Source organism: Anomalospiza imberbis, chromosome 15, assembly GCF_031753505.1.
Source record: "Anomalospiza imberbis isolate Cuckoo-Finch-1a 21T00152 chromosome 15, ASM3175350v1, whole genome shotgun sequence".
NCBI classification, from domain to species: Eukaryota; Metazoa; Chordata; class Aves; order Passeriformes; family Viduidae; genus Anomalospiza; species Anomalospiza imberbis.
In genome coordinates this window covers 15575864-15593224 of record NC_089695.1, presented here as the reverse complement: position 1 = coordinate 15593224, position 17361 = coordinate 15575864, and the positions used below count along the sequence as shown (strand labels likewise).

The 17361-nt window shown below is 44.3% G+C and overlaps 2 protein-coding genes across 3 annotated transcripts in view; one reads left to right on the top strand and one right to left on the bottom strand.

The window, feature by feature from the left end:
* Positions 1-8632, top strand: part of SFXN1 (sideroflexin 1) — a 21452-nt gene extending 12820 nt beyond the window's left edge. The window contains exons 7-12 of one of the 2 annotated variants that reach the window (XR_011004397.1): positions 519-646; positions 1132-1181; positions 2826-2934; positions 6244-6293; positions 6934-6981; positions 8257-8358. Coding sequence is in view for 1 of the 2 variants with exons in the window: in XM_068206163.1 (XP_068062264.1) it covers positions 519-646; positions 1132-1181; positions 6244-6293; positions 6934-6981; positions 8257-8353 (373 nt within the window). In the remaining variant the exon portion in view is untranslated. Of the gene's footprint in view, positions 1-518; positions 647-1131; positions 1182-2825; positions 2935-6243; positions 6294-6933; positions 6982-8256 lie in introns of both variants that reach the window. The other variant, XM_068206163.1, reaches the window with a different exon arrangement.
* Positions 7066-17340, bottom strand: KIF20A (kinesin family member 20A). The gene is made up of 18 exons (XM_068206134.1): positions 17142-17340; positions 16599-16688; positions 16359-16478; positions 15771-15909; positions 15488-15675; positions 15262-15406; positions 14351-14551; positions 14009-14120; positions 13841-13912; positions 13165-13308; positions 12917-13082; positions 12489-12653; positions 11781-11920; positions 11582-11684; positions 10710-10917; positions 10234-10325; positions 9832-9969; positions 7066-8971 (listed from the first exon to the last, which is right to left on the bottom strand). Exons 1-18 carry the CDS (start codon positions 17295-17297, stop codon positions 8699-8701), a joined length of 2652 nt encoding a protein of 883 aa, XP_068062235.1. The 5' UTR covers positions 17298-17340; the 3' UTR covers positions 7066-8698.
* Between the last annotated feature and the right edge of the window lie 21 nt (positions 17341-17361).

The following is a 17361-nucleotide window of genomic DNA, read 5'->3' as shown; positions in this document are numbered from 1 at the left end:
CTCCTCTTACACTTTCAAGTATATTCTTCATGGTTGAAATGACAGCTCAGACTAGAATGCCAGGGGGAAGATTTCACAGAGCCTTCTGTTTCAACTCAGTGAAAATAATCTTCCTGTGTTCCATGAGCTGTCAGACAGGACAGGCTCCACTTCCAGAGCAGTCCAGAAAATTCCACTTTTCTGAATTAATGTGTAAAGGGACCTCTCCCTTCTGTGGAACACAGAACAAGCACATCTCTTTTCTTCCCCCTTGGAATGCTGTGACCAGACTCAAGCAGCAGATTGCTGTTACAAATATTCAGTTGGTAACTTCTCAACATATTTTTCCTTGATCTTTCTCTGCTTTTAATTTTTTTTTGTGCCAAGGAGTGTTACAAACAGACTCACTTAGAAAATAAAATAAACCACATCATTCTTACACTTGACGATTTTAAGGGACAAAGATAAGGTGACAAAAAATGGTGAAAAAATAACTTCACATCCATCAGTGCTTTTATTTTTTACCCCTTATTCAACAGGGAGCTCCAGTTTGGAATTCCTGTCACGGATGAGGATGGAAAAAGACTGGGTGATTCATCCAAAGCAGCTCAGCAGGCAATTGCCCAGGTGGTGATATCCAGGATTCTGATGGCTTCTCCTGGCATGGGTAAGGATAAGTCCTGTGCAGTCCTGATTATCAGCTCCTGCTGTGAGAAGGAGATTCAGTTTCAAATTACCTTACAGTTCCCCAGGCAGTGCTTGCCTTTCTGTTAAGAACTTCCCCAGGGAAATGTGGAAACATCCTCAGTGTGTTTCACTGAACTGCAGCAGGGAAGCTCCTGGGATGCTTGTGCAGAAAAGATACGGAGAGCAAAGGAATGGGAGCAAATTCCACTTGCTTGGAGTTGGTTTAGGTGCTCTGCCAGTGCCAAATGACTGAGCTCAGGTTAGTTACATGTGAAATTGCCACTTTTGCTTATTGGGAGAATTCACCTTTGTAAATACCAATCCAGCTGGCAATGTGAAATGAAAACTCAGTGAATGACAAAAGGCTGTGAAAATTGTATTGTGATGTTCGTTCAGCTAAACAGAAAGTGAAAGCAAAGTGCCTTTCTCTCCAAGGTTAATGCCTTTTTTTTATCTTATTTGCAGCAATTCCTCCATTCATAATGAATGCCCTGGAAAAGAAAGCCTTTTTAAAGGTTAGTCTTAGATAATCTATCTCTATGTATTTCATATCCTAAATTAATATTTTAATGAATTTTAAATACTTCCTGAATCTTCATATTTGCCTCCCAAACACTGTGGGAGGACAGCCCTGTAGAACTTGCTTTGCAGCTGTCTCCTTCTGCCTTTCCTAAAGACAATTTGGTTCCTTTTGTTACAGTGCAAGGTAACATCGAGAAAATAGGAACATTCTTGTTACTTTTATAATTGTTCTTAGAATGCACATTTCCTCCTGTGAAATAAACCTTCCTTGTACTGAGTCTTGGAATACAATTTATTGGGGGAAAAAAGGAACATTTTAATAATACTGGTTTTCTCAAGATAGCAATAAGGAGGCTTTGCTTACCTGGTGTAGTAGCAATCTGAGTTTGTAAACAAAAATAATGGTAAGAACCTCTCCTGAAAATGATCCTTTAAAATTTACTGGGTGTAAAGTGCAGGGTAGGCATAGAATGGGCAATCTTTATCAAAGATTACTTATTTCCTGTATTCTTTTTATGCTAATGTAGTGTGAAGTCAAACCCCTGGTGTTGGTAAATCCATTACCTACATCAACATTCTGCACTCTGTGTGCATGAGAGGGTAAACAACAATAATGGAATTAGTTACAGGGTTGTCTAACACAAGGGAAATAATATTCAGGTGAGGAACCCTTTAATTTTTTACCAGTAAAGGGAGTTTCATCCTCACTGCTGATATCACTGATTTAATTACTTGGTAGCTCCAGGCAAGGCCTCCGCTTGTGAGACCCACCCAAGAAACTTAAGAAAATCTGTCTGCTTCCTGTTAGAAAAAATAGGAAAAAAATCATGGTCTGAGTCTCCAGACCCTGCCTTGGAAAAGTTTGTGTGGGGACAAGGAGGACAAGCAGGGGAAGATTTTGTTTGGAATGGTTTTGTTTGTCTAAGATAAAGCTTTCTAAAGTGTTTAAATTTTATCTCTGTCTGTTTCTGCCCTTTGTGTCTCTTGTGCAGGGTGAGATTACCCAGTTACACACCCCATTTGAAAGTGTTTCTGTATTTATAAGGCAGGAACAAACTGCCAGGTATTCTGCCTGGGGCAGTTGTGGCTGCCCCATCCCTGGAAGTGTCCAAGGCCAGGTTGGAAAGGGCTTGGAACAATTTGGAACAGTGAAGGGAGTGGAACCGGATGATCTTTAAAGTCCCTTACAACCCAAACCATTCTGTGATTGTCTTCCAATCTTAAAACTTCTTTTTCCCTAAAGTGCTTTGCTTCCCTCCCACTTGTTAACAGAAAACACTTTTGCTCACAGTGTAAAAACAGGAAATGTGGCATTTGAGTTTCACGGTAAAAATCAAGTGTGTGCTGCTTTTATCTCCTGGAAGAAGTGAGCCTGCAGGGCATCCAAACACACCACAACTTGTGATACTGTGATGTTCTTGAGAATGTATTGCCTGGAAAGTTAACCCTTGTTAAAAAAGTTTAGGGAAAAAATATTTTGTGTGTATTTGACATGTGGGACATGTCACAAAACCATTGCCTCAGCTGACAAATACATGACATTTGTGAAGAAATTGCAGCAATCCTCAGGGTCTGGAGACAAATACCTGTTGTTTTTGTGTGGTGTAATCAACATAAGAGTGTTGTGAATTTTTCAGATCAGCCAAAATGAGCGATTTCTGCAGTGACTACTCAGTGGTCTCTGGTACCATCCTGTCCTCTCCCTCAGCCTCAGAGACTGAATCCAGGTGAAACACTGCTCTGCAGGTAGCCAGTGGTAACACCTGGTAGAGATTAGTATTAAACCCATTAAGGAATGAGCTGCATTTTTAACAAGCAGCTTCTGCATGTCCTCATGGGGTTTGAGAAGCACCATCCCATGCCAGCACTCCACCACCATCCCCACACTGCTTTACTAACTCACTACCCTTGGCCTCTGCTTCACCACCACTCTTGGAAATAATTCTTGACTGCTTGCCAAAGCCTCTTGAGCAACACACAAGGCCAAAAAATAGAAAAATGGTTGTGAAACGATTAAAAAAATTAGAAAGCTGGTCAGCAGTAAGACAGAGAGAAGGAAATGCTCCTGGGATGTTGGTCTCAGAGCAGCCTGTCACCCTCTGGTATTTGGGATAAGATGTAGGTCATGTAGCCCAACTCATCCCCCACATTCCCAGAGGGTTTTGCACCAAGACATTGGTGTGAATTAACAACATTCCCAGAAGTTATTGCTCGAAGATGCCTCAAGAATGTTCTTGGAACACGAGCACGTATTTACTGCTTCAAAAAGAGGCTGCCTTGAAGAAGTATTTTTATCTGTAGTTTTTTTTTTTTTTTTGCCATTGGTTTCAGCAGCAGCTTTGGGGCCTGTTTATGTAATTATGCAGCATAGCAGTAATTGATTAGGCTGCATAATGTCTATTTTCATTATCCCTATGGCCATACTCCTGACCAGCTCTGTGCAGAACCAGGTTATTTTACCTGCTGCAGCAGGAGGACCCATAAAGAGCCTTGCCCTGAGGCACAGGGTTTATAGGTTTTACTTACAGGTAACTTTTCTCCTAAAGAAATAAATTGTTTTTTCCATATAAACTTATGAAAATTCCAATCAACACCAAAGTTTTAGTTTATATTACTGCTCTTACACAGCTTTAGCTACAGTTTCTCTTCTGTTCTGCAAACTGTATTAACATCCAAGTTGATTCTAGAAGTTTCCTCATACATTTCCTTGAAACATGGAAGTTGAAGTTTTCCTTGAAGTTTTCCTCACACATTTCTTTGAAACAAGCTCCTTGGGATCTTTTAACCTGCAGCTAAAATCTGTGTTCAAAACGGTTACAAAACCAGAACAGAGGGCCTTTTCCTTCAAGCATTGTTCTTGAATGTCTTATGCCCTGAAGTCCTCCATGCATTCCTAATTTCACTGTCATTTCATTTATTTATTTTTTTGAAAACAGACATAGCTGGCCTGGGAAAGCTGACAGATTTTTATATCCAAGAAAGAAAGGAGGCAGTTAGAGAAAAGCTGATTCTCCTTATGGCTTTTGTTTGCTTAATTATCATTTTTCCATTTTCTCTGTTTGCACTAACCACTAAGATGTCATAAAGACATCTGGAAATTAAATCCTAATTCATTGGGAGCTGCCTTCTTCCGGAGTTAAATGATAGTTCTCTAACACAGTGAATTCTTCTGCTCTTTCTCTTGTAGTTTCTCCATTTTCTCTCTTTGTGGGGGTGTGCAGCCTGCATTTGAATTTTATTGTTTTACGTTGTTCCCTTGGCAACTCCAATTCTTAATTCTGACCTCCCAGTGTTACTTTTTCTCACCATCTTTCTGTATTAGTGCAGCTTGGTAATATTCTGAAAAATAAAGGCTGGAATTCAGATCAAGTTGGCAAAAAATGTTCCAGCACATAAACTCCACGTTCTTTATAGAGTCTGTATTAGACACCTCTGTCAGATCAGTGACCAACTCTGACAAAGGCATTAAACCATTCATTCCTCTCAGGGCACCTTCCAACAGCCTTTTCAGTTATAAAAATGTATTTGGGGCTGTTCTGTTGCATACCTTGGGTCCCACACTCCCCTGCAATGCACAGCATCCCTCCCTCCCTTCTCAGAGACAGTGCAAGGTTTGGCTTGTCTTCACCACCTCTTGGCATGGACTCTCCCAGGGCGTAAAATGAAAATCTGGGGTGAGTTTATCTCAGCTGAGGGTCAGATAGAGGTGTTTAGAGAATGCCAGAACAGCAAAGCTCTGCTGCCTTCACTCTTCACCCTTCTTGCTGTTGTTTTCTGTTCCCATTTGTTATCTCTTGTTGCAGGTTATTGCTGAATTGCACAGTTCTTCCTGCACTCATTTCTGCATTACAGATTGACTCCATGAAAAAAAAAAAAAAATAAAAGAGAAGCAGTCTTCTATGTTGTTTCTTCTCCCTCAGGCTCTGGAGAAATTTTACTCCACACAGGCTCGTTTTCCCTGCCTCAGACACTGTGACCTCCCTCAGCCCTGAGCTTTGTCCTCCTGAGCTTTCTACGTTTCCTCTGCCTGTTTCTACTCTCAAACGATGTCCAGCTTTTGTTCACCATTTCCCCCTCTAACTTCTGTATCTCAAGAAATTCTTCTTGCAGAAACAAACTCCCTCTTCACTGAAAACCTCATCAACTCTATCGAGTGATTTTTACCTCATGAGCTATTTTGTTTTAAAATTCCCTTTGTGTCCTTATGGCAGCTGTGTTCTGCTCTTAAGGGAGCAAGAGGCAGCAGTGTCCAATGAACAGCTCTGGGTTTACTTCATTAGTAATGAATTTCAACTACAATTCTACCAATGAGAGTGAATTCCTAAATAATTTTAAAAGCCTGAAAAAAAAACCAACTTGGCATATATTCAAGTTCTGAAAAAGTTACAGAATTAATGAGGCATGTGGGTTATGTGTTGCTTTTCCAGCTTTGTTTTCCCAGTCCTCAAACCCTTCTTTCCTTCAATAAAAGGTGAACTCCTGCAGAACTGGAGTGTTGCTACTGGGACAAGTTCCTGCACATCAGGGGAAGTCATATGACAGGAGAAAGGGCTAAGACAGGCAGATTTACGTTGCCCTTATTTGTGGCTGCTGGCTCTAGTTGCAGGTTAAAACCATTTGATGCCACCAAAGAGAACGTAACCAGACTGAGCTCTCCCTTGGAATGCCTGGGCAAAATTAGGTGCCCTGCAGAGGTGTGGCAGCACCACTTGGAAACTTCCAAGTTTCAGCTCTGTTGCTACTGTGGGCTTGTGAGACTCAAAGCAAAGGCCCAGGAGCAGGTCCTGAGTCAAACAGCCACTCACTCATTGGAGTTTCTAAGGGACACTTAGTCAGGATCACTGTGTACATTGATTCCCCCGGGAATTTCCTTGCTGCTCTCCAAGGGGATTTGGCTCTCAAAGTGGAGCTCAGCATGAAGCCACGCTGGTCAGGGTTTTGCCTTCACATCTCAGAGTCTTTTAGGTGAAATCTGTCTCTTAAAAGAATTCCAGGAAGGTAGGAAGCAGAAAGAAAAGACTCCACACTCACTGTGTGTGGTTTTATTTTCAACAGAGATTTCCTTGGATGAGCGCTCCCATTCAGGTTGGATTAGTTGGAATCTGGTAAGTGGTTTCTTTGGGTTGGGTCTGCTATCTTAAGAGATACTTGTAGGGGTTTTGAGAATGCAGTAATATTTGCCTTTTTTTTAAGAGAAAAAGGTTGAGAGTTACTGAGGGCACAGCAGTTATTTCCATCTCTGTAACTGATAAAATATCATGTTAAAAACAAAAAAGCTGTTAGCAGGGAAGAAGATGCCGAGAAAAGCAGAGGGAGAGAGAAAAGGGAGTGGCAAAAAAAGGAATGTGGCAGCTTGATTACAAAGGATGCATTGGCTGCTACCTCTAAATAGCCAGTGGAATCTCATCCTGGAGGTTGATAATTCTGGAAACATTTGGTTAATAGGGTTTAATTTGCTGTGTTCTGGCATTTTCTGCATGCACATAAAGGTAAAACACTGTAACAACATCAAATGGTAATTTTAGACAAATTTAGGAGTGTGATATTGAAACATTTAGTGCTATTTGTAGGTAAATGATTTCATAAGGTACAATGCAGTGAGAAATAAAAGTTATATAGCACTTTGTGGAACTTTATCTCACTGTGTACAGAAAACAAGAAAGCTTTTTAACTAAATCATGCATAAGATTTTTGAATTCTGTTTTAGCACCCTAAATATTGTAAACCTGGTTTTGTCTCCTCTAGTCTCGTGTTTGCAACTCCCCTGTGTTGTGCACTGTTTCCTCAGAAAAGGTGGGTACTGCTGTGAATTATTCTTACTTCAGTGTTATTCCAGATCCAGTCATGGTGCTGCACACAGACACAAACACGGGGTCATTGCCTGCTCAAGCACAGTTTTAATTCCCATATAACAAAGGTGATAAACAAGAGAATATACAGAAAAGTAATAACTATGTTATTCATCAGTAATATTTAATAGTTGTTTACAAACCCCAGTAGCTCAAGATGAGTTCTATACAATATATTCTTGTCCAGTAAGGTTATGGATGCACTAAATACAGTCAGAGCCCATTTTATTTTCAGCTGGAAACTCTTCTGTTTATACAGAGCAGCACTGGACTGTCTGTGCTCATTTGTTATTTGATTAATATTTTTCCAGACTTTTTCATCAATACAGAAGTAGCTCAGTACTGAAAGCAGTCTTAGAAGCAATATTCATTACAGCTGAAATACTTATGAAATCTGAATGAGTTATTCAACAAAAACCTTTGCTCACTTTGGTACGTAATATGGACAGGGCTTTAAATTCAGCTGTCCCTCTCATTTTAATAGTGGTTGTCTTAACTAGCTGCCAGATGTACCTTAAACAACCCAAGCTTGAGCTGAGTCCATTAAAATGCTGAACTAAGGCAGCTTTTGACTTCCAGAAAACAATAGCCAATTCTCGGTGTTGTTTGAGTACAACAAAGCTGACACCATCTGTCTCCCTGCTTGGCCTAGGACAGAGAACTGTGGTAAACAAGTGTCACTAGGCTACCTGGAGATGACTTGACAAACCAACCCAGCACACATGCTACAGTTCTTGATTTCAGCCAGGGCTCTCCAGTTCAGAGGAAGATTAGACCTTGAACTGTGTTCAGGAAATTGCAGCTGTTCAAATGATCTAGCAACTTAATTCACTTTACTGTGAACCAGCTCTCATAAAAACAAACCCTGTATTCAACTGTATAAAATCACACAGTAAGTTAAATAGGCAAATACATTACATTTAATAAAAACCCTTTTAGGAAGGTAAGTTTCTATTGCCAGCAACAAGCTGAGCAATGAAGTGGATCCTTACCCTCATGGTAATAGCAACAGCCATTTCCTGACTCCACAGACTACCCCACTGCCCTTGGAGCAGGGATTCACGTGCCCTGGTCTGTGAGCCTGCTTCTGGATAAGATGTTTAAACAAGATCTGAAAACTCTTTTGACAATGTAGGAAGTTTTAGTAGATGCATTGTCCATCTCATTTTCCCTTCTGATGCTTGTTTGCTGTAACCCCATCACTGTTTCTTTTGCTCAGTTCGATGTCGGTGTCGCACTTGGAGCCAGATTTGCAAGCCAGGATCCGAGACAGCAGCCCTGGCCTAGAACGTGTATACTTCAATAAAGGATTATAATTCAAGGAAGGCAAAGTATCTTTCCAGGAGAAACTTATGAACTTTTTTTTGGAATTGTGTGCCAACATAGACAAGAACACACCTTTATCTTGTCCTTTTGTTAAACAATATTGATAATCTGCATTATTTTACAGACTTCCCTCAGTATAGTGTTTAAATTACATAAGGTCACTTTGTCCACTTTGGTATTGTTTGAAACTTTAAACATACATATCCAGAGATGTTTACATAAGTCTCAAGCAGCTACAATAACAATAAAGAAGCGCACAATGAAAACCAGATGCTATTATATTGGATTTGCCACCTGTTCCAGTAATAGCAGGGCAGGGACCTCCTTTTGAAAAGTCATAGAGCAACTGAACGAAGTTGCCAGCCTCTGGTAGCCACAGTACGGGTGGCTGAACGTGTCAGGATGTTGTGCAGGAAGGGCTTTTTGCCAGGAGGCTGATTGGGCTGCAGGTTTTCCCTGTTGGCACAGAAACGCTTCTTGAGGGTGGACGTTGGCGGCGCCTGCAGCTTCTGCACCGTGTGGTACTGCTCAGCAATGCAGGCCGCCTTCTTGCGCAGGTCCAGCTTCACCAGCATCATGTTGTTCTGCAGCTCTGCCAAGGTCTGGTCCTGAGGAAGGCAAGGCAAGATATTTATATAAAAATATAAAAATATCGAATCATAGAAAGAAAAGCCCATTCCTAGTTGGAACTGACTGGATTAAAGATCCATTTGTTCTCTGTTGTGGACAAGGGACGGCTTTTACTAGACCAGCTTGCTCCAAGCCCTGTCCAACTTAGCCTTAAAGCACTTCCAGGGATGGAGCAGCCACAACGTCTCTAGGAAATGTGTTTTCAGTACTTCAGCATCCTCATAGTAAAATTTTTTTCCCTAATATCTAATCTAAACCTCAGCGTGAAGCTATTCCCCCTTGTCTTGTCATTCTCTGCTCTTACAAAAAGAGTCCCTCTCCAGCTTTGTTGTAGGCTCCCATCAGGTACAATGACAAGTTGTCTTAACTCCCTGGTTACTGTGAACTGAGAAGGATAAACTGCCTTTTGCCAAAATTCACTAACTGTTCTGCTAAATAAGACCATGCATAAAAGCTTCTACTGTCAACAGTGTAGCAGTTCAGCAACACGTAGGAACAGTAAGGGTGGGACAAAGCTGACTCCATCCTGCTGCAAATATGCTGTCATAGCAGCTGAGATGGAGTGAATAAGGAAATGAGAACTCTGAATTCTCCTACTTTAAGTGCAGGCTGTCAGTTAACTGAACAGGAACATTTTGGGTCTCCTGTGGAGAGGTAAATGTACAACTAACTCAGCCATTGAAAATAATCAGCCACAGAGCTCCCTTCACAAAATATGTACCAGCAAATAAATCATTTTTATTTGCAGCAGCAAGAACTTTGGTTGCTCTTGTTGTGGCAAAGCACACAGACTGAACCCCTCTCCCCCATGCAACCCACACCAAAGCAGACACATCACCTGTCTTGCCAGGATGTCATCACACATGCCCAGGGCTTCTCGCAGCTTCCCTGCCCCTGTGCTGTGGCAGCACGCCCGCTCGGCAGACTGGAGAGACTCCCCAATTTTTTGTAACTCTGAACGCAGCAATCTGACGTTCTGGAAGAGAGGGGTTTAATGCAACAGCTGGTTTTGGCACTGCTCTGCAAACAAAGCCACTCCAAGGTAATTCAGACAAGCAGCACTGAAGGAGGACGCCATCTGAGTGACCAGATACTACAACCTTCAACAACTCCCTTAAGTTCAACAAACCCATTTCATTTGTTTAAAAACCTGGAAATAGCAGCCCCAAACTCGGCTTTAAGCTGGCAACCACTTTGCCCTGCAAATGTTCTTTTCTGTAACACACAGAACTGGAGTTACCTTCTGCCCATCCTCCAGCTTCCTGTCCACATCCATAGTGAGGGGTTTCGCAGAGGGAGGTGGCTCCACTAATTTCTGGTACTTGTGCAACTCTAGGAGCAGACAAAAAGTAGTGAGCAACAGGACATTGATCAGCTTTCAGTATTCCTGAAATTCAGGGCTTCCCTTGAGACAAGCTGCCACAGGCAAGCTGGAAAGAGCTTTTGAGTTTGTGCAGAAAGGCACAAACATTCCAGGCTTCGCCCATTCACTTAGACAAAGGGGCTTAAGAATTTGAATGGAAAGATTATCCCGTCCTAAACTCCATTTTCCTGTGAAAATGAAGTGAAACTGTCCATCCAGCACATTATTCCTGTCACCTACAAGTCAAATAATGTTTTGAGGGTGTCTAAATCCAATGTACCCTGAAAGTCTCTCTAACCCTGCACAGGGATCTCTCAGCACGGTTCAGAACCAGTGCAGCATTGCTGCTGTACCTGCACTTGTGGAATTCAACTCCTTTTGACACTGCTCCAGCCTGGCTTTGGTGTCTGCCAGCTCCTGCTGCAGAGCAGGTGAGGTGGCCACTCGCTTGGATCGACGTACAATCTGCTCCGAGTCCTTTTGCTTGGCATCCAGGCTCTCCAGTTTTTGTTTGGTCTCCTGCAGAGCAGCTTTGAGCTCCGAAATCTCCTCATCACGCTCCTGAGAAAGGAAGTTTGTTCAGAGAGTCAACATGATTTTCATAGCACAACTTGTCTGAAACGTTCTATGTCTTTATTCCTGGAGAATTTCTCAATCCTACACTTCACACATTGAACCCAGCCTTCAAGGTTACTTTTAAGCAAGTACAGCAAACTCACTTCCTGGGAGCCTAAACCACTTTTTTACAGGTTCTAAAGAAGAGGGATTGTTTTAGGAGTTGGCATCTTCAGAGCAGTCTGCAAGTCCCAGAGGTCACTCAAATGCTATAGGCATGAAAATATGGACAGGTCCATACCCATCATCACAACTGAGAGCAAGAAGAGAAATTCACACAGCTTGTGTGAATCTGAAGAGCCCAAATCAAGCCACCAGTGGAAAGGGTAAGGGTGGGGAGAGAATCATGCTGAACAAATGGACAAGTCAGAACAGTGGTACATTAGCTTCCAGACTGACTGTTCAAAATTAGGAAGCTTAGTGGGCCACAAAGTAGGAGACAAGGAGCAAAAATTGTGGATTAATACATGAAATAATATCACCACAAAAACCTCAGAAAGCAAAATCTTTCTTTTCACTTTGCATAAATATCTTCCTGGACTCAAGTACCCAGAGTCCCCTCCCAACCCACTGCCACTTTCCTGATGGCATTGCATTGCCCTGAACAAACCTGCATCTCCTCCTGGTAGTGGTCAGTCAGTAACTCCTTCAGGATGGTCATTTTACCCTCATACAGTTCCTCCAGCTGCTCTCTCTGAGCATCCACGTGCTGGCTACAAAAAGAACAACCAATTCCATGTCAGCATCTGGCAGTTCTTGGTGCTGCAGCTCATCCTGAGCAGAGGGAGGGAGACCAGCACAGGCTGTACCTCCACCACTGCTCCTTCTGTTGCATGTGCTCCAGCATCTCGTTGCAGATCTCCTCGCGCAGGCGCATCTCAAGCTGCAGCTTCTTCTGCCGCTCCTGCACCAGCAGCTCTCGTGCAGCTTCGACCGCGCACAGCAAGTCCTGCAAGAGGGACACAGCTCTGCTGCCCACACTGCACAACAGAGTTAAGACCTGGGGTAAACTAAGTGAACCCATGTCTGCAGGATGCAGTGATCTAGATTTAAGGGTTTAGTCACTTGGAAAGAAAAGTTGCCAGGGTTTGCTACCTTGACACATGACAGCTTGAGTCTCTGTAGGGATCTGACTCCATCTTGATCTTTCAGCTATCCCTGCTGCCTGCTTTATCTAGGAAGTTTTATTATTTTTTTCCCCATTTAGATTCCTGTTCTGCATGTTTTGTAGATTTCCCTTGAAGAGAAGGAATTACAGGGCTGCACCTGCACTGTTACTGCCACTATTCCCTAGATGACAAAGTGCTTTCAAATTCAGCATGTGTGTCAGATTTAGACCAACTGCAGAATGTTTTTGTCAAGGATTCCCAATTTCCTGGATCCTTTTTCCTTCTGAGGTTCTCTGTCATCTCTGCTGGCTCTGTCTGAGCTCCAATCCCAGCTCCCCGGGCCAAAGCTAACAGGCACGTTCTTGACCTTGCATCCACATAAAGGCTGTAAAACAAATCACAACACACCTTCTTCTCATACATAGAGACATCTGCCTCATCCTCAGTGTCTTCTTCCGATTCCACATCTTCCTCTGGCTCTGCCTCTGGACCCTGGCTGATTCGCCTGCTGTGTTCTTTGATGATGGATTTTAAGGATGGAAGTCCCAGCTTTGTGGGAGGTGCCTGAACAAGCTGAAGGGGAAAAGACCACCATTATCAATCTGCAAAGCCTGGAAGTTGTGTAGTCTTTAAATATAGCCCCTCTCGGCAACCTGTCAGCCATTTCAGTTTAGCAGAATCTGGAAATACCCTGGAGGTGATAACCACTGGAGAAGCATAGGGATGTGGTACAAGCATGCCCCTTCTCCTTGTGGTGGGAAGGGGCCAAGTCCCACAGAAGCAGGAGAAACCCAAGCTACCCTGACTGTGCCATGATCCTGGTGTGTGTTACTCACCTGGCTGGCAATGGCTGAGAACTTGGCTACGTACAGAGTCTCATCATAGGTGGAAGCACACTGGTTGATGTTGACAATCATGCAGGAGCGCCCGCGCCCCGTGAAGAAGCCCTGGAACACGCGGGTCAGTTTGCTGTCCCGGAAGGGAACCACCGCCTGCTTTGTCCTGTGGGAGAGACAGCAGTAAGCTGGGAAAGCAGAAAAACAACCAAAAACCACACCCTCCCTCTGGAGGGGTGGATGCTCACCTGGCCTGCTGGTTCTGGCGGAGGGCAGCGATGCAGCGGCCCAGGGTGTGCAGGGAGGTGTTGATGTTGTTGGCTTCTTTCATTCGCTCCCCGCTTCTCTGGTCCTTGCAGCGCTCAGACCCCGCCAGGTCACACAGGGTTAGCCTGAGGGAAACACAGTGATATTCACATCACTTCCAGGGTTTGTCCTGCCACATCACCTTTACAGTTCAGACACCCTGCAGTCACCTTCCCAGCTTCCCCATAAGGGCACAGACCATTCTTTTGGGGTGCCTGGGCTGTTGATGGATGAAGGGCCTGCCCTAAGTGTAGGTGTTACATAAAGTAACAGGAAAATGAGCTTTGAAGTGTCAACTTCAAAAATCCTTTGCCAGTCCTCAGAACAGCCACCTTCCAGATAAATACATCCCAGGAACAGGGACCAGCAGCACTCAAATCAGCCCTGCTGCAAGGGTAAGGATGCTCACATTTACCTCTACTCAAAAAGCCTGAGAATTACCTCAAGTTGTACCTTGCAGTACTCCTCAAACTCCTGTCAGTTCCAAGACTTAGTATTTATTCCTTCCAAGTACTTTCAACAACACCATCATCAAGATGCTTCCCATACCACAGGCCCTCAGCCAAAGAGACAAGAAAGTTGAGATTACACCCAAATCCCAAAAAACATGAAACTTACTCGCTGATTTTGGGAACAACTTCACTGCTACCTCTTTGCAAGTGCAGAATCCGAATGGAGAACACACTGTGACTGTAAAGAAACATGCAAATATTTAAAAAAAACCAAACAACTTTAAAAGCCCCTCAGAACTGTATTTCTGCCTAAACAATCCCTCTCCCTTCAGACCTGCGACTGGAGTTCTGGTTCATGTGGGTGCTCGCAAAGCTCTGGTTTTTCCGACCCAGTTTCAGGAGCTTCCAGGCCTCATCAGCATCCCGGACATTGATCCAGTTCAGATCTGGAAAGCAAGCATGCATTGAGCACAGCAGTTGGGAGACTGGCAGAAAACTTATCTCAGCCCAAACTTCACCATTGCATATCCTTGACATCAACAAATTTGACAATCCTGTAATCCCAACATCAGAGCTCTCTGTGGGGCTCTCCAGCACATCACTGCTAAGCCACCCACCCACTCAGCCCTAAAGCCTTCCTAGCAGGCCACTAAACCTCTCCTGCAGGTAAATCTACCTTTCACATAGGGGTTGCCAGTCTGGTCCTCGCAGAGCCGCAGCGTTTGGCGCTTGCGGTTCTGCCCAGGTAGAGCTGGTTCTAGCAAGTCATAGATTAACTCGTTGTAGATCTCAAAGAAAGAGACCCAGATGGAGAACTGTACATCTCCTGTGCTGGTGAGTGAAATGCGATCCAAGTCAGCCCAGCAAGGGCCCAGTTCTGGAGAAAAAGAGAAAGAAGGAAGGAAAACAAATCATGACTGCTGCTTTTTGTGGGTCCAACCAAAATGGCTTAGCTCTAGAGCAAGATACTTCCTTCAGCAAGCAAAACCACCTCAGACACAAATCCTTTTATTTACTTCCTCCCATTTGCATCTATTCTAATGCCTGTCCCCAGTGAGAGAGCCTGAAGTTTCCTTTAACAGTATCACCTGCTCTGTGTAAGGACTTTTATACACTCAGTTTTGATTCCAGAATTACAAGATATTTCAAACATGAACTCTTCCCGGCATAACTGAAGTTTCAGTCCTTGTTATCTCAATCACTCCGTGCTTCTGGATATCTAAGTAGCTGGGTTTGGTAGACAGAGCACACGTACTCAGTGCAGCCTGCCACTTTGGCATCCTGCTTCCCAGCAATCCCCATCTCACAGCAATCAGCTGCTCAATAACCACATTCCTAGAATGAAGTGAGTGAAAGTCAAGCAATTTCTCATTTCACAAGGCTTGGTTGTTATGGAGTGGTGAGTTCTTCTGATACTGGCAAAATATATGCAGAGTTCTGACGCGACATCTTTCATAGGGAAAATCTGAGGCTACAGCACCTTTGCTCCCTTACCCATAACACAGCATCCAAACAGCCATCACCCTTTGCTTCCCTCATCCTCCAGCAAAAAGAAGCAGGCAGTACACAACAGGCTTCCAGAAATACCTTCTGTCTGGCTGAGGTCTGAGCGGTTGGTGAGTTGGCTGGATGAAGACAGACCAGCAACTCCACTGTCAAAGCTGCCACTGGTGGTGGCCTGGAGCTGAGATTCAGCACTGTGACTCCTCTTCAGCGGCGTTAGCAGCTCCTCCTTGAAGGAAACAAGGAATGCAGGTAGCATGACACCACCCCTTACCTCTTGCTATTGATCCCCCAGAGGCCCCGTGCTTACCTCCCAGAGACCCCTCTGCAGCATCATCTGCTTCTTGGTCTCCTCCTGGCGCACCTGCCTGCTGTCCAGCCAGGTCACCTCGTTGGAGAGGGCAGGCTTCAGGTCCATGGCCTGGTACAGCCGGTCCCCAACACTGTTGAAGATGGTTGCCAAGGAGCGAGGCAGAATCCCCCCATCTTGGGTGGTGCCTACAGCAAGAACAGCAGCAAAGCTGAGGATTCAGAGGCAGAAGACAAAAAACAATTCCTTCAACAGGCCCCACAACACCTGGTGCTTTCCTTACCCTGAATCGTGTGAGTCTTCCCTGAATTGGTGATGCCATAGGTGTAAACCAGACAGTTCTGCCCACTCAGCACATCCGTTACCACCTGCTTCATTGTCTCATCAAAGAACAATTTCTGCCCCACCTCTGGTCCAAAAATCTACAAACAAGACACAGGAAAAATGGCTTTGTGTAGATCTTTCCTATCCTTTGCTGATGGTTGCTCAAATGATATTACATGGTCCTTTGTTCCCTGCACTAGCCATGAGCAAGAACCCCACCAGCAATTCCAGCTGAGCTCCCTACAAAAATAAGCTGCTCATTTGTTCAATCCAATAACATCTCATATCACTGCAGCCCTAGTCTGTTTACAGCCTCATGAACAGGAGCTTGCCATTTGCTGACAAAAAAAGAGTTGTCAGAAACAGCTTAGAAAGAAAAAAAACTAATAAAATAGCAACTAAAACCTGAAGTAACCTGATTGCACGAGACTGCAGAGTTCAGGCAGCACCCTGGGGTCAGTGGATTTGAATAAAGCTGCTTTTCAAGCTGCAGGGCTGGTTTAAGCTCAAATCACTTCCAGATGGGTTGTTTGTCCCAGCTACCTACCCGGGTGAAGGAGAATCTGTGCACTGCTTGTCCCACTCCTCGCTCCGTGCTCCGCATGGTGAAGGAATTCTTTGGAGCTTTTAGAATAAGGGTTTCTGAGTTCTCAATACAGACACAGCCCTAAAGAACACCAAAAAATCCATCATTGCAGTGGCTTACAGGAGGATAGACAGCAAAGGACAACAGCATCTCCCAGCAGGCGCACAGGCAGCTCAGACTCTGCTTTATTCAGTGTCTCACCTGGTCTTCCCCCTTTTCTACTTCTGTAGATTTCAGAGGTCGAACTCTGAGGTAGACCTTTAATTTTCCATTATTGTCTTCAGCTACAGCCTGCAAGAATCAGCACAAGTTAAATACGGCAGCCAGAGAGGCAGCACACAACCCCTCATGGGAACACTTAACAGGAACCACAATATGGAAGACACATGTTGGCTATGCTGCTAGTGCTGAGGAATTTCTCTGGTCCCAAAATCACCAACAATGCCAGATGCTTTCTTAGGTACTTCCAAGCACACCAGCTTTTTTTTTTTTGTTTGTTTGTTTTGTTTATTTACCTAATGATCAGACTAACAAGGCAAAGGTCTAACACCAAAACCAAGCATCACCCCAAGAGGCACTCGCTGCCCACTGCTCTCCCAGGAACTGCTCCCCCAAAATGCAGCATTCTGTTCCTGCCCTTCTGAAGGCTTCCTGTTTTTTCTGCATCACATCACCTTTGTACAGAGAACAGCAGCCACGAGTGAAAACGCTGCCCTGTCGGTGACAGAAGAGCTCCAACCTCACCTGAGAGCCCTCCAGGTTTGGGGAGATGGCGGAGAACTCGGGCAGCAGGTCCTTGCGCAGGTCAGCCCCAAACCCCGCTGCTGTGGACTCGAGCACAGGGGAGGCTGCAGCCTCATCGTCAGAAAACAGCCCTGGGGAGGCAAGTGCTTGTGCCATGGTGCCAAACACGGCTCCTGGGGAAAGAGGGGCACAGGACAGGGTGATGTTACAGCAGCCCCCT

Coding starts and splice junctions, on each gene's coding strand:
- KIF20A (XM_068206134.1), bottom strand. CDS start 17,297: ATGGCACAAGCACTTGCCTCCCCAGGGCTGTTTTCTGACGATGAGGCT. Junction 11,921..12,488: donor TCTCTATGTATGAGAAGAAG/GTGTGTTGTGAT, acceptor TCCCTCTTGCAG/GACTTGCTGTGCGCGGTCGA. Junction 10,326..10,709: donor GTTGAATTCCACAAGTGCAG/GTACAGCAGCAA, acceptor GTCTGCTCCTAG/AGTTGCACAAGTACCAGAAA.